This window comes from Copadichromis virginalis, linkage group LG22 (genome assembly GCF_057382275.1).
Source record: "Copadichromis virginalis isolate Kocher_CV1m ecotype Utaka linkage group LG22, C_Virginalis_male_GT1.1, whole genome shotgun sequence".
NCBI classification, from domain to species: Eukaryota; Metazoa; Chordata; class Actinopteri; order Cichliformes; family Cichlidae; genus Copadichromis; species Copadichromis virginalis.
Window position 1 is genome coordinate 8,625,032 of NC_140638.1, and position 14,655 is coordinate 8,639,686.

At 42.4% G+C, this 14,655-nt stretch overlaps 1 protein-coding gene across 6 annotated transcripts in view; it reads left to right on the forward strand.

The window, feature by feature from the left end:
- pleca (plectin a) overlaps positions 1–14,655 on the forward strand; it is a 93,174-nt gene that overhangs the window by 41,175 nt on the left and 37,344 nt on the right. For 2 of the 6 annotated variants that reach the window (XM_085447075.1, XM_085447076.1), the window contains exon 1: positions 9,030–9,389. The exons of 2 other annotated variants lie outside the window; for them this stretch is intronic. In XM_085447075.1, the coding sequence (XP_085303201.1) occupies positions 9,239–9,389 (151 nt within the window). In that variant the 5' untranslated portion in view covers positions 9,030–9,238. Of the gene's footprint in view, positions 1–2,745; positions 3,000–5,195; positions 5,331–9,029; positions 9,390–14,655 lie in introns of those variants that run through there. 2 more of the 6 variants (XM_085447080.1, XM_085447077.1) reach the window with 2 other exon arrangements.

The window sequence follows — 14,655 nt, forward strand, 5'->3', positions numbered from 1 at the left end:
ATCTGTCAAGCAGATTATTACTGTCGTATATTCAGCAGAACAGGCAGTTTTGTTCTGCAGTGGTTGTGATCTATACTCAAACGAAAAACAGTGTGTTCAGTTCCCCAAGGAGAACAGCATCAACTACCCATTAATTCAATGAATATTTAATTAACGTCTTGTTATTTTTAAGGTAGCAAAATTATATTTATGTAGCACAGCAGGTACAAACTGCAGCACAACAATAGAGAGATCAAAACTAAACTGAAAGACTCACAAAAGCTCCTGAATTAATGAAAAGGGGTAAAGTTGATCATTTTAATTCATTAAAGAAATAGAAATTTAAAAAGATAATTATTAAATTAAAAATGTTTTTAAAAAAACATGTAAAAATAAAGTAAATAGTAAACTTGAGAAAACCAACAAATTAAATTAAGTAAAACAACCAGAACTCAGTTAAAATTATAATTAAGACCAGCAACTACATGACTGACAAACACAACCAAACAAGAATCTTTTAATTTCTTTTACTTATTTATTTTTGTATTTTTGAAGCCTTAAAGATCAAAGAGGCTTCTCTGGTATTGGTGGAAGAACCTGTCAGCCTGTTGAAGCTGGTTCATAGTTTACCGACACGTCTGAGAGATATTGAGCTTCCAGACCAGAGAGATGTCTGCATCGTGTCAACAGACATTAAAATATTCAGATAAACTAAGTCTAAGTGGAGGCAGATACTGTAGTTACCTCTGTGTGGGTGTTATATGGTCAAATCTTCTTTTTTAACTTAAACTCTGGCAAACATGTTGTGGCGTTGTAGGGTATCTACAGGTGTCTAAACACAGTATTCAGTATTAAATCCATGCAAACATTTGTGCTGCTGCGTGCGCTACATCAATGTGGCTGATTCATTAATTCTGGCATCTGCTGTTCTGCAGCTGCATGCACTCGCGTGTCCATCTCTCTTCATCTCACAGAACATGCTGCATTTCACACGGCCCCCAAACTAGATATTAATACAGCGCATAAAGACTTATAAAAGATAAATGCTTCTGCAAATCCACGTGCTGAATTCCCTGGCTCTACCTTTTCAATATGACATCTGCCTGAGAACCTTCCATTGTCGGGCTGATATATGACTCAGCAGAGACTGGAAAAATGTGAGTGCCATTAAACCACACTCAGCTTTTCCTGTCTGTGCCGAGGGCGAAGCAGCAAAGCAGTCCAAAACACAGAGTGTGTGGCATTTGCCACCTTTCATCTAACCTCCACTTAGCCCAGCCTGCAATGAACATGAACTCCAACATTTAAAAAGACCATACTGTATTTGAGTGGGTTAGCTGCAGCAGAACACAGAGTGTGTAACCTGCTGACTCCTAATCTAGTGTGTGCTGCATTTTTCATATAATACAGTAAGAAAGAAAAATCATCAAGAAACCTGTTTTGGCTACGATGGAAATGAATTTTTCTAGAGACTTTATGGAGGCTCTGATTCAACACGGCCAAGGTAGGAAGTCTTTCTTGTTGGAACAGTTCTGTCTTCTTACCAAAAGGTGTCAGCACAGAAATACTTTATGGCCAGTCTCAGGTTATCTAGCGGACCAAAGAGGATGAAGCAGGTTAGGGTGTGTCTCGCTGCCGCAGATCAGATAACAGCTGAATACTGGCCATTGTGTCTGGGATTAAGTACACAATCTTAAACACAGTGTTTAAGACGTTTTTAATATTGTTTTCTTAAAAAAACAATTGCATGTCTACCGTCTAGTTTATTTTGATCCTAAAAGAACTAATGTGTTTTTTTTAAAGATTAGGAGTAAAATTTATTATAGTTCATAACTTTAACATTGAAGACCTTGAGTTAGACACCTCCCACGCTGCCTGCTGGCTGCGTCCGGGATCAAGTTTCCTGGTGTAAAATCCAGAGGGGTGTGGGCTGCAGGATGGCCCCTGACTGGCTGCTTCACCTCTCTCCTCTGCACAAAATGGTCACAGTGAAAAAGAGGCAGACCAGGCAGGGCTCGGGAGTAATGGGCAACTGAATAGATAACATATCTTAAGATGCACTTTTGCATTCTTTGTCTGTTGGGCTCTAACTAATGATCCATATCTTTATTGATTAGTTTTAGGCCACATTAATCAACCAAAAAAAGTTCAGAAAAAGTGAAAATGTTGTTTTAAAAGCAGCTTAGAATTAAGAATTAATTATATTTAAGCCACAAAAAGAGAAAAATGAGAGCTGGGGATTGTTTTTTAAAATTTTGGTTGTGACACTTCAAACTTTTTGTGTTATTTATATCTGATGTATCATGAACATTTATTTCATTGACTTTGTCAGTTGGGCAGAACTTTAAATAGTATACGAACAACATCTTATATCGCAATTCTACACAACTACATGATAAGTCTGAAAATATTGTCCAAGAACTGAGCTAATATGTCCGACCTGTGTAGTTTTTGTGTGATCAGATTAAAATGTTCCATCTGTGACTTTAAAACAAAGCCGAGCTATAGTAGCGTAGAGTGATGCACATCCTGTGGATACGGCTGCATAATTGCACTGTTTCCAATAAATCTTTTTTTTAACGGCTTTCACAGAGCCGCCTTTGTTATAGCTGGCAAAAGTCACGTTTTCCGTTCTTTGTCTAAATCCTGTAAGAAAAAATGTGAATGTGTCCCTGGGAGTCTCTCTGAAGCCTTGCACATGGATTCCATCCAGCGGCGCTCGCAGAAACCACCACGCATGAGATGCTGTTTCCACTGAGGAAAGCCTCACAAATTAAATCAAACTCGCAACGCTGTGTAGTTTGTACTTCCCAGCTGTGCCTCCGCTTTTCTCTCTCGCTCTCACTCTTTCCTTTTTTTTGGGTGTTTTTTCTGCACGCCCCCCCCCCTCGTTTTTATCAGAACATAATGTCATGAGGTCAGCTCTGACTCCTTGGCAGTTCTGCATTTTCTCTAAAAGTTGTGAAGACGCTGAGAGAAGATGGAGTTGTGCTGTTGCTTCTGCCCAGGACCTCCCAACGGTAGGTTTTATTTTTACCGGAATCTTTTTTTAGACTCTTTATCAGTGAACTTAAAGATACCAGATCAAGAATAAACTATGCTGAGGTTAATTTCTTGAATTATGCTTGCCATCTGAGGACACTGCCACTCCCAGTATCAGTACTTTAGATTAAAAACATCTCTCACATTCCTCACATTGCTTCGCTAGTCTTACCTACGCTGTTATGTGAAAGTTGGGCATTAATATCGGAGGCTTTTTAAGTGAAATTCTAAGAACTTCTGAATTAATTAAATGTGTAACTTTGTGGATTTTGGCTATGTTGCTTTCGCGGGAGTATGTAGAATGTGTATCACAATATGGGAATCATTGAGCGAGTGCATACCATGTGAGAAGAGGGGGAGTGGGCTGGCTCCTCCCATGAGGGAGTGGTGAAATGAATTTATTCCAGACGTCTCTACTGCTCCCCTGGATTTATTCCCTTTGTTCAATCCTCACTGTAACTAATTGCCAAATTGCAGTGCCAGTTTCTAAGGATTTGGGGATTTGGTTGACATTTTCAAACAAGGATCATATAAGGTCTCTCCCCAAATCAACTGCCAGCACTTTAGACTAACAACGCCCACTTTTTCTTCTACACTTTTGCTTCTGGTCTTTGTGCCTAAACATAGCTTCTTTTTTTTTGTTTTAAATTTAGTGCAAACTATATTGTGTAAGACTATTCTGTATTCCCTTCTTTATATAGCATGACACAGTGCTCACGCTAAAGACAGCACGAGGTCGAGGCCGTCTCGACTATTTTTGCTTTCTCTATGGTGGCTGTTGGTGTGTGGCGTCGCTGTAAATGTGCGAGGGTGACACTCGTCTTGGTGTTGGGTTTCTGCACCACAGCTTATGTTCTTTTCATTTGTTCTGACAACAGAGACCTTGGCAGCGATGCTGTTTTGCCTCAAGCAATATTTTATTTTTTTAAACAGTGATGCAAACAGGTGATGTGTGCATATTTCTGCAGGTGCAGTTAGTGTTTCACAACTCTGGGTTTCGAGTTAGGCTGGTGAGGAGAAGCTCCCACAGAGGAATTTCATTGTGATCATTTAGTGACATAGAACTGTTTTAATAAAGGTGATTGACAGGTTTGAAAATGATTGCGCTTAAAGCGGCGTCCTTAAAAGGCATGCAGTCTGGTTCCAGAGGACATCTTCCCTCGAGGCTTTTCTCTGTTTTAACAACAGAGCCAGGGTAAGATGGAGAAAAATGAAAAACACTTTAGGATTTAGAGCTAACAATGCAGCTGGCAGTTCAGAGAAGCTGAAACGGTTGGTTGTAAAACAGGATCCAGTTTAATCAGGTTCTAGGAAGCTTATACACACTGGTTGGGCTGTCCAAGCATAAGGAAACTATTAGAATTACGGGAAAATTGTGAAGTTACATAAGGAGAATGAATTGATAGGGAGCGGATGATTATGTGATGAGGGAAAATAAAATTGGGAGGCATGGCTTCAGTATAAATATTTGGAAAAGGCGGAAGGGGTTGGCCTGCGACTGTCTGTGACTCGTAAACCGCGATGGAAAATGGGCTTCAGTCGGTAAAAGAAAACTTATGGAGTGAATCAGTTGGAAACTTTGACTCCAGCTCACAGTGGATGTCCCTTAGTTTGCCTCTTATCAAGGCTGACCCGACTGAGCGTGCTCTGTGTGTGTGCTCGTCACACAAAACAGCCTCATATATTATTAACTCCTGCAGATAGTCTGCAGCTGGCAAGGAAAGCAGAGAGCAAGTTTCTGTAGGGCAAAACCAGTGGAGTTACTTGATCTGTGGACAAAGAGGACAAAACTTATTTTTAACAGCGTCAGAGCTCCTCGTGCTGCCAGAGTTACAGCTTTTACTTTTAAAAGAAGTGCAACTTAAACGTGAATATATGAGAAACAGAGAGAGGAATTGTAAAAGTGCAGAGGAAAAAGGGGGAGGGAAAGAGTGCCGGAGTGAGAGAGATCAGCCACTTCTGCCAGAGGACTGAGTCACAGAGCAGAGCGAGGTGTGCTCTTTCACTCGTGTCTTGTAAAAGTCGCGGACAACTTAGCTGCAGCGCTCGTTTTAAAGTCCGGGGTGACACCACACCCCTAGACGCTCCCCTACTCCTCCCCTTTACTCCCCCCCTCCACCTTACCTTCCAACTCCCCCCCCGCCGCTACCCTCCCCAACCCTCCCACCTTTCAGAGCCTGGGACTCTCCACTTTGTACCAGGCCCGATGCCGGCAAGCCCCCCTGGAAATGTGTTCCCAGCCCTTGTGGCTGTGGGCCACATCGTTACCTTGATCGTTTTCTGGCAGTGGAGAGTACGCAAGAAGCAAGGTAAGAAAAGCTTGAAAAACTCATCGCTTCAAGGCTTGCGCAGGGAGAGCTGACGGCGAGATCGGCAGATCAAAGATTTTCCTTTGCAAACAGTTTGTTGCCGGCAGTCCTGTTCTGTCGTCTCTACTCTCTCTCGTCCTCTGTGTTTTTGCAGCACACGCTCCTCTCTCTCTCTTCCTCACTGCCCCCCCTCCTTTTTTTCCCCTCACACATCTCGGTTTCCTGTGCTATGGAGATGTTGCGATTAACCCTGTAAATGCTGGCTGGAGGGTGATGACGTCCGAAGAGCTGGAGTATTCTTGTGGAGAATGGGGTTTCGGCTTAGTCAGAGCTCTGACGGGCACTCCTCAGCTTCAGCTTTGCTCCTAAGTTGCAGTTTTTCCCTTCTGAAAACTATTCCATCATTTTTTTTTCCATCTTTGTTAAGATCTGGCTAAAGATCTATGTGTGCAGCTCTCTTAAAGTGACTGGATATAACTTTAATCTCTCCACTTTACAGACCTACCCCAGTTGTGGAGGCTGCTGTATTGTTAAAATGCTGGTTCAACCTGTTTCATCTTGGCACACTGGCGTTGTTAGGTTAACCATATCCTTTTGTTAACCAATCTTGCTGCAAGCATAGAAGAGTTACACGATGTTCAACTAAACTATGCAGCCTGAAGGTTGGTTGCATACTCTTTAATGTCATGACACACTCCTCAGGAAGGCCCACGTTACTGTTGACACAGCTTAACACTGTGGTGGTTGTCAGACACACCCCTGCAGGTGACACACCCTGAGGTGCTTTAAAGAATTTTTGACTGACAGTCTGCAGGTAAAAGAGAGAACAATTGTTGTTTTTTTAAATTTTGTTTTGTCTTTCAAATGGGAAACCTGTTTGGCACTTTAAAACAACCGTGCACATTTACTGGATAATCTATTTGCACAAAAACACATAAAATAGCCTTTACATGAAATCTCTCTCACCTAAATACATTTTAAAAAACAAAACTAACATTTTGAAATAGTTGGCTGTTAAAGCTAAATTAGAGCACTACTGTACTATTATCTGACCAGTGCTCTCAGCTGTAAACTACACAATCAGGTTGTAGTTGGGTGGAGCAAGACACGCCTTGAGTAGATAAGAGCAGTTTTCACAACATTCCTCACATTGTTGTGAGCAGATGAATGATTTTCAAAGAATTCTGAAAAGTCTTTCCCCAAAAAGGAAAAGTCCCTGTCCAGAGACTTAATATCCAAAATATGATCAGAACATAAGCAAAACAGGAGAAATTAACAACACATGTATCCTCCTCTCCCTCTGTCTGCGTGACTCGAATGCGTGTGGTCTGTAAATTGCACGCAACTGAAGCCGCGATCAAAGGTTGCCAGGAAGTGCCGTTTGACTGGTAAATCGTGTGCCAACACTGCATTGCAAAACTAGGCCATGTATCATCACTAGCTCCTGTCGATATCAAGGTGCTTTGCATTTGGGGAAATCTGCTTTCAGCTCTGTTCTTGCCGCAGTGCAGACCGTAAGAGCTGCACATCAGGTGTGATCGTATTCCCTCTTTATAGCATATTTCTGGCGGCGGCAAGATCAATATCAGGCTGTCTGTTCATTGTTTACATTACAGATTCAGTCATTCAAGTCAAACATTTCGATTTAAGGACACAACCCGAGTCCACTTGTGTAAGTTGAACTGTAGTTTGCTGGAACACCAAGGTGCCTTTGACACAGGGGGAAGGTGGAAGTAGGTAAAAGGGACTTTACCCAGAGCCAGGTTTAAAAAAAGCTCCGTGCCACAGATGGTGACTGACTAATGGTAGTAAACTCGACACTGAGGACGGTGGCCTGCGTATCCTGGATACAGTCATAACAAACGATCATTTAGATCCTCGGGACGTTAGAAGAATCTAAGTCCTGCTTCATTAGAGGCTCCTGCTCATTTTGATCTGTTCTTTATGATCATTTAATGCCCTTCCCTGTTATTTTTGACTGCGTTTTTTTTTTTTTTTTAACTTTGAGATTTCCTCTAATTGTTTTGTGCAAAGGTCTTTTTAAGACTCTCAAGATTAGGATACTGCATTCCCATCACAATAAAAGTCCTTAACAATATTGTCTAATCCATTTAGGAAACCACACCCAAATCTGCAACAGTATTAATGGCAGACTCAGACTGGCAGCCGTGTCTGCTAAACCGCGCGCCACAGACAGCACAGCGTAGGATCGGTTTCAGATTTGGTCTCGTGGTGTTCAGCCGTGACTCACTTTCCTGTCTCCTTTCACTGTGGTGGTAATAACAGACTGAGGAGGGAGGACGCCCCGCTGGGCAATAACTGAAAAACGAGAAAACATTCTGTTACTAAAGGACACAAAAACAATAAACAATGCACACCCAGCGTGTCCCTACATGCCCTTCACAATACCCAGCCTAACATAAAACACATTAGTGGTAAACCTCAATAGTAGCTGGGTTCATTGACTGTCATACACAGCATACAGTACAGCGTGTGTCTGCGCTGAGGGAGGGCCTTGGTTCTTATCCTCATCTCTGTCCTCGACTGTTTTTTCTATCTAGGCTGTTGCCGTATTGGCATCATCGTTATTAATGAAAAACGAAGCCACAGCCAATCAGATGCTTTCCGGATTGTACTGCATTCATTCTTTTTCTGCATTCATAATTCTGTCAGTTTCGAAAAGATCCCCAACACCACACAACACCACCTAACCATGTCAGAGCCTCCGCCATGTTTTACAGTTTTACAACAGACACTGTTGCACTGCTCTCCTGACGTCTTCAAGACCTGTTGCCACTGATTTTCAGTCTGGTTCTTGAGTAATTTAATCATAATAAAAATAATTTAGAAATAATAATTTGACATATCTCAGCCTTTCCCCACCTTCCTTAAGAATGGCTTCCTGACAGCCACCATTCACTGAGAACATTTCTGATGAGCTTCACTGAACAATAGTTGCATCAATTGAAGTCCAGATGCATCTATTTCACACCTGTCAACGTGTTGTCTTTGGTATTTTCCATAGATTACTGTAAAGAAATGGGAACTCACTCAGGCTGCTAGTAACAAAGTGCCTAAAGAAACAGTTTAAAACTTTGTTTTAGACACATCACTAGTTAATCCCGTGAGTTACTACTGGTATTATTTTATTGCTTAATCAGAAGTTTTGTTACCAGATTGTACCTTAACCCGCCCCCAATTAAAAGAAATATAACTTCTTCATAAATTAATTCATGGTCATGGCAGTTGGATTCTGTCACATGCGGATTAACGAGGAGCCAGCACCTTTTCAGTTATGTGAAGTATTTCTTAAAGTTGCGCAAAAACGGAGAGAAAATGAGCCTCCTGTGTCGGGGATATTTACGAGGCACAGCTGTTATGGATGTGAAGGGAATGTGATGATTTATTACCGGGGGTAATGTGCGCTCTGCCCTCCTGTGAACAGTCACTGCGAGACAATGCACAGAACCGTCTGTCACCGCCTGCAAGTTTCGCGCCTTCCCAGAAGTCATTCCTGTTTCTGCTTTGCATTTATGGGGCTGTCGGGGGTGTATGTTATGCAATCTTGTGAAAGGTACAGTTATCACGCGTGTTAAAATAAGGACGCGGTGTGCAGTGTCTCTCCGCGGCGCGTCTCAATGGCACAAGTCGTCTGACGGATCGGAGGAGGATGGAGCAGCCGGCAGCTCGCCACTTCTTCTCGCTAAACAAAACGAGTGGGTTGGGCTTGTGACAAAGAGTCTGCAATCTGACTCGACCCTGTTTTTTCTCCTCCATGTGGCTCTCATAGAGTACAGAGCGAAGTTTGGAGGGCTGGTACTACACACGCGAGAAACCCACGAGTGAGGGGGGCGTTTTCGAGAAAGTCCAGCGCGCTCCGCGTTTACGCGCGGCACAAACAAACCGGGATGGCCGAAGTGGACGATACGGCGCAGGCTGCCCGGCCGTCCTGGTACGGCGGGCTGGAACGGGGATTTCTTTATCGACGGACTAATTACATCCATGAAATGAACTGCAGCGAAGTGGGGTCTCATCTGTACAGCCGAATGTGTTGCGCAGGTAGGTCCGATCACTGCGCCGCTCTATCCATCGCTCAGTGACTGTAATAGGAGGAGGCTCTGCTTGGGAGGGGCTGCTGGGGTGCTGATGGTGGTAATGTTAACCTTTTCCGTTCCTCCACCCATGATACAGCAAGCCCTGAGGGCCAAAACAGTGGACGTCCAGAACTAGATGATTGAAATTAGAGATGCTTAAAACTATTTTTTAATTATTTCGTTTTTATTGTGATTTATTTCCCGCATTTAGAAAACAAACCTCAGCCTGAGATAATCAGCTTTAAAGTCTTCATTCAGGCACCACAAAATCGATGTGACACAACAGATAAACACTGGCTTGTGCCATGGTCAATACCATCCTGTTTGCTGCTGTGTACAGGCAGCACTGCTTATATCTGCGTCCCTATTCAAATTAAGTAAATATATCAATGGTATTTTAGACATATATAGAATTCAAAACTTGGAGAATGTTGTTTATTAGTAACATCAGTGATGAAAGTCTGATAATTAATTACTTTCCCACTGAGCAGATGATAAACTGTAAATCAGTTCGTCAACAGAAAGTTAATTTTGGATACTAAATCGTTTATTTAAGCATTTTTAGGTAAAAATAACTAAAAACCCTGTCAGCTTCCAGCTTCTTAAATCTTTAATTTTTAAGCCCTTTAAATGTCTCACGTTTGGCTCTTTTCAAATGTCTGCACTGGGCAGAGGTCTGTTATCTGAGAAAAGTTGATTTTACGATAACGAGGTTACTTCATGTCCTTGTATGCAGCTTCTTGACTCGATCATTTGTCTTGACGTTTGAATATAAAAGCGACTGAGTGACTCAGTACACAGTTAATTTGTCACTCTCCGGCTCACCCTGAATATTCTACAGGAATGGAAACTGTACTTGGTGTTTGTGTTTACCCTCTGATAACGCCCTGTGAATGTGTCATGTGTTTTGTGGACTTTGGCATTTTCAGTTCTAAGCAGAAATCCACTTTCCCCCTGCACTCGGGTGTTTCCCCAGATGTTCTGGGCCAAAATGGTGTTCTGATGGACTCTCAGCTTCTGTGTGTTTTTACTATGTTGTCACGGCAACCATGTACACAACACACTTTTCCCACACACAAAAATCATTTGCCCACTGACATATGTAAACACTGCAGGGCCCCAAGTGACCTTGAGCTTTCTTACCAGTAGTCTCAGGTCTCTTTAGGAGCACACAGGGATGATTGGAGCTACTAGTTGTTGTGACATTAAAATGGATTATGGCTTTAAATATTCAGCTTCCCATGTTTTGTGCTGTAGCCTTTCGACCAGAAGGGGGAGACAAACTGTGCTGAGCAGCAGTTTTCACATATGAAGATCATAAATCCAACAATTATCCAGTTCTCATCTGTTCGTAACCACAAGATTGTAAACACCATGTGTGGCTGATTACGCATGTTTTTGTGCACAAAGTGCTTGCAAGTGATGCTGATATTGCAAAAGTGATGCTGAAACATAATACGAGCAAGTTTAAATGCAGCTCTAAATTGCAGTGGTGGTCAGGACATATTCCTGTGTCGCCTTTGGGGTTATTAAATTATTTTTCCAGCTGTGTTTGCTTTTTAAAAGGAATTCATTATACCGTTCAGGTATAATAGCAGACACTACCCGGTCGTCTTCTCTGACATGTGCATGTTTTCGTGCACTTGTCATTGTCAGCTCCGGGTTGGATCTGCCCCACCATGCCCTGGGGCTTTGGCAGAGTTTCTTCACAAGTCATCCAGCATTCGTACCATCATGAACCCTAACAGGACCTGCGAACCAGATGATACAAGGTGTTGATTAACATTCCTGTCCTCAGTGGGACTGACATCGCGTGCTGTCTCTTGCAAAAAACACAAGTAGGGGTGTGTTTTTTATTTTATTTTTAAAATTCTTTTAGGAGAGAGGCGCCTCCCCCTGTCTGTGAGGAGGGTCGGCTCGCCCTCAGCAGGAATTTACAGACTTAACACGCTGAGCTGTCACCTTAAAACTCCTATCAGCTCTCACTGCTCAGGATTATCGCTGTGTGTTATCAAGGACAGGGAAAGGAGGAATATCCACATAATGCTGCACTGTGTGCACCAGAGCGTCATTTAGATACTGGATAAGACAACTGTTTTGCAGTCTTAGAATTGAGGTGCAAAAAAGCGCTTATATCTCTTTGCCACCTTTAAAGCATTTTAGCAAACTGAGCTTTAAATGAATAAATCTAGTTAATTCAATGCCGAGTTTGATTACACCAGGATTTGTTCAAAGAAGCACAAATTTAGCTTCCAGTCCTTTCATGTCTTAAAACAAATACAGTTTAGCAAGTTTGGAAACTGGAAGTGATTACTTGCGGTTTTCAGTTCTTAAGCCTGCAGACAAATACTCTTTGCATTTGAAATTGAAAACTATAATCCACAGATTTTAGATTTTAGTGTGTCGATCAAAAGCCATTTTGCACAAATTATGTTTAGCTAATTTTAGCGTTTCTGCCTAGAGTCTTTGCTTTTGTTTGTAGCCCGTTGGCGTTCAGGGTCTGTTTAAAGTCTGAAGGTGCAGTCAAGGAAGCTTTCATGCCTCAGGTCCCAACAAGTCACCTCCCTTTATAGGCATCCAAAAAAATTCCTTTTCTTTACAGTGTTATGTCGGTAACTGCACGTAAAATTGGTGTTTTGCAGGGTGAAAGGTGTTGAAGGTATTTTAGTGTGGAGGTGCTATTTGTGATCACCTGGAACCAAATGGAAAAACAAATTCTGCACCCAGTTTTTCAGGGATGTTTGACAGAAGTTATTTGCATGAAGAAGATGCAAATGATTGTTGTCATGTGCACACACTGTTCAGTCTATCCATGCGGAGCCACAATAGCTGCTTTGTGTCTCGGATAATTTTCTACTGTCTGATGCTTGTCCACCCCCTCCATCCCACACCCTCTTTTTTTTTTTTTTTTGGTTTGTGGTATTGAACTGGCACGACAGGGTATTGGAGGTCCATCCAAGGGAAAATAGTCTAAATCAAATGCTTCAAATAAAACTGAAGTCCTGCAGTTTGTTCTCATTATTCTTTCTGGTGCTGAATTGTATCCCGAAGACGGCTCCCTCGGTGCCTTTTATTCCTTAATTATCTCCTGATGGTGGAAGAGCTTTCATGCTCGAGGTTTTCTTGTGATTGTACTGTTTGGGGAAATAGCTGAGGACGTTCTTTCTGATGCCTCCTGGCTTCGGCTGTGTGCTCGGGACAAGTTTTTCCATTGATGCTTTGTGGCGTTGTGGTATGTCCCGCCACTCTGCCTCTGACCACACGCTGGTTGGTCAGAGGCACCGCTAGCTTGAGCAGTGGAGTTCAGTTGGGGTTAACAAGCTTCAGTGGTCCGTTTCTGTACAGCTTAGTCTAAATGAGGGAATGTCTCCTGTTCTGGATTAGTGATCTGTGGGGTCTTTGTGAAAATGAATCTTTGAAAATGAATCTTAGTGCAATAGTTAGCTGTAGCTACAAGATGAGTGGGATTGTAAACTGTTTTTTTTTTAATCCTCAAATTAAACAGAAAATAAAATTAAAAGTGCAAAGAATAATGTAAATTGAGGTCTGAGCTCTGGTTTGGGTGGGTGCTGTGTGAGGGTTTTTTCATGGGTGGGGTCTGGGTGTAGATAACAGGGCTGAACCAGGAGGAGAATCTTCCCTGCAGACCTCTCTGTGGTGAATGTCTCTGACATTGCTGCCTGCAGGCAGGCATTTTGCAAGAGGTGGTGAAAAAAAAATGTGGCGTTGAATGTCAGAGACAGCAAATGGAGATAGGGAGAAGAAAGGGAGCAAGTTCAGGAACTGAATCGGTGGCTTGAACACTCCCACTTAACTCCAGGAGCCCTCAGTGAGAAGCAGTGTTTCAGGCAATAAGAAAAAGTAGAAGTACACAACATCATCGCCTCTGAACCTGCAGAGGCTTCCGTGTGGTTTTGATAGCTGGCAGCATTGCGATGGAGCAGAGATTCAGAGCCTACTCCTCTGATAGTATGGGTAGTGATGGGGTGTTCGTAGAGGAGTCCTACTACCAGGGGGTGCTCAGGGCCATGGACCACAGAAAAGGTAGAGTTTATTCCAGCAGTGCTGCATTTTTGAGCTTTGTGTTTTTCTGCAGTTGCATTCTTTGGTTTGAAAATGGTTCAGTCTGTATATTAGCTCTTGGCTTGGCTTTGTTGTTTCGTGTATTACGTAAAAGTCCAAAAGTTGTGTCTGGATGTCTGAATTTGCAAAGAGTCAAGTCCGGAGCCTCTCTTTTAACAGATGGGCCACACCCCTTTTTGTGTCACATCTTTTCCTTTTTTATTTTTACTGGTGAACGTTCCTGTCAGACAGAAGAAATCTGTTTTGCTTTAATGTGAAATCCTAATTTGAGGTTTTGCAGCACAGATAAAATGTAGCCTGTTAAAAAGACGTTTGAAGTGACAGAGCCACTGAAATTCTTTAGAAGAAAGAGAGCACCCTATTTTGAGCATTGCAACAAGTCCGTGTAATAACATTCAACATCCCAGTTGCAGGATTTGGCAATGTGACTCATCCATGCACACTGTTTTTCAGGTGATCTAATATCTTGCACCTTTTTTTGTCACAAGGTGAACATATAAATCTGGGCTAAATCTGCAGCCTCAGGCTACAAAACTCAGCCAAGAAAACGCATTATTAGTCAGAGAGATCAGTAGATCTTGTGTTTCAGTGTGATGTATTCAGCCTGGTTATTTTAGGAATTTTTAGTGCTCCTTTCAGCCGACCTGAGAAACAGAAGTATCCCGAGCTGCTACATTTCATTTGTGCAGAAACGCATCTTTTATGTTTCGTAACACGTGTCCAACGTGTTTGCAAAGCCATATATGAAAAGCCCGAAATCAAAACCAGTGAAAAAGCAGAACTCATCTGTCTGCTTTTGAGGTTTATTTCACTTCTCTGTTGAGACCGCCTCGTGCGTGAGTGTGCCTGTGAGTCATGGACATAAAGCCACCGTGATTTGGGCGTTGGTGCCACGGGATGTCCTCTTCTTTGGTTCCCTCTTCATCTGATCACTTCTGTTAGCTTTGATCACAGAGCAGATAATACTATCAACTTCTTTACAGCATGTCACTGATGAGGAAAAAAACATTTGAACATTAAACATTTGTTTTGGTGAACTGCTCTGTATTTGACAAGCACCCTCATCGCCAACTGAAGCGCTGCACCGAAGAGGTGAAGTGTACGTTTGATGGTTATCTCTTCAAGTGGCTGCTTAGATGGCAAAATTT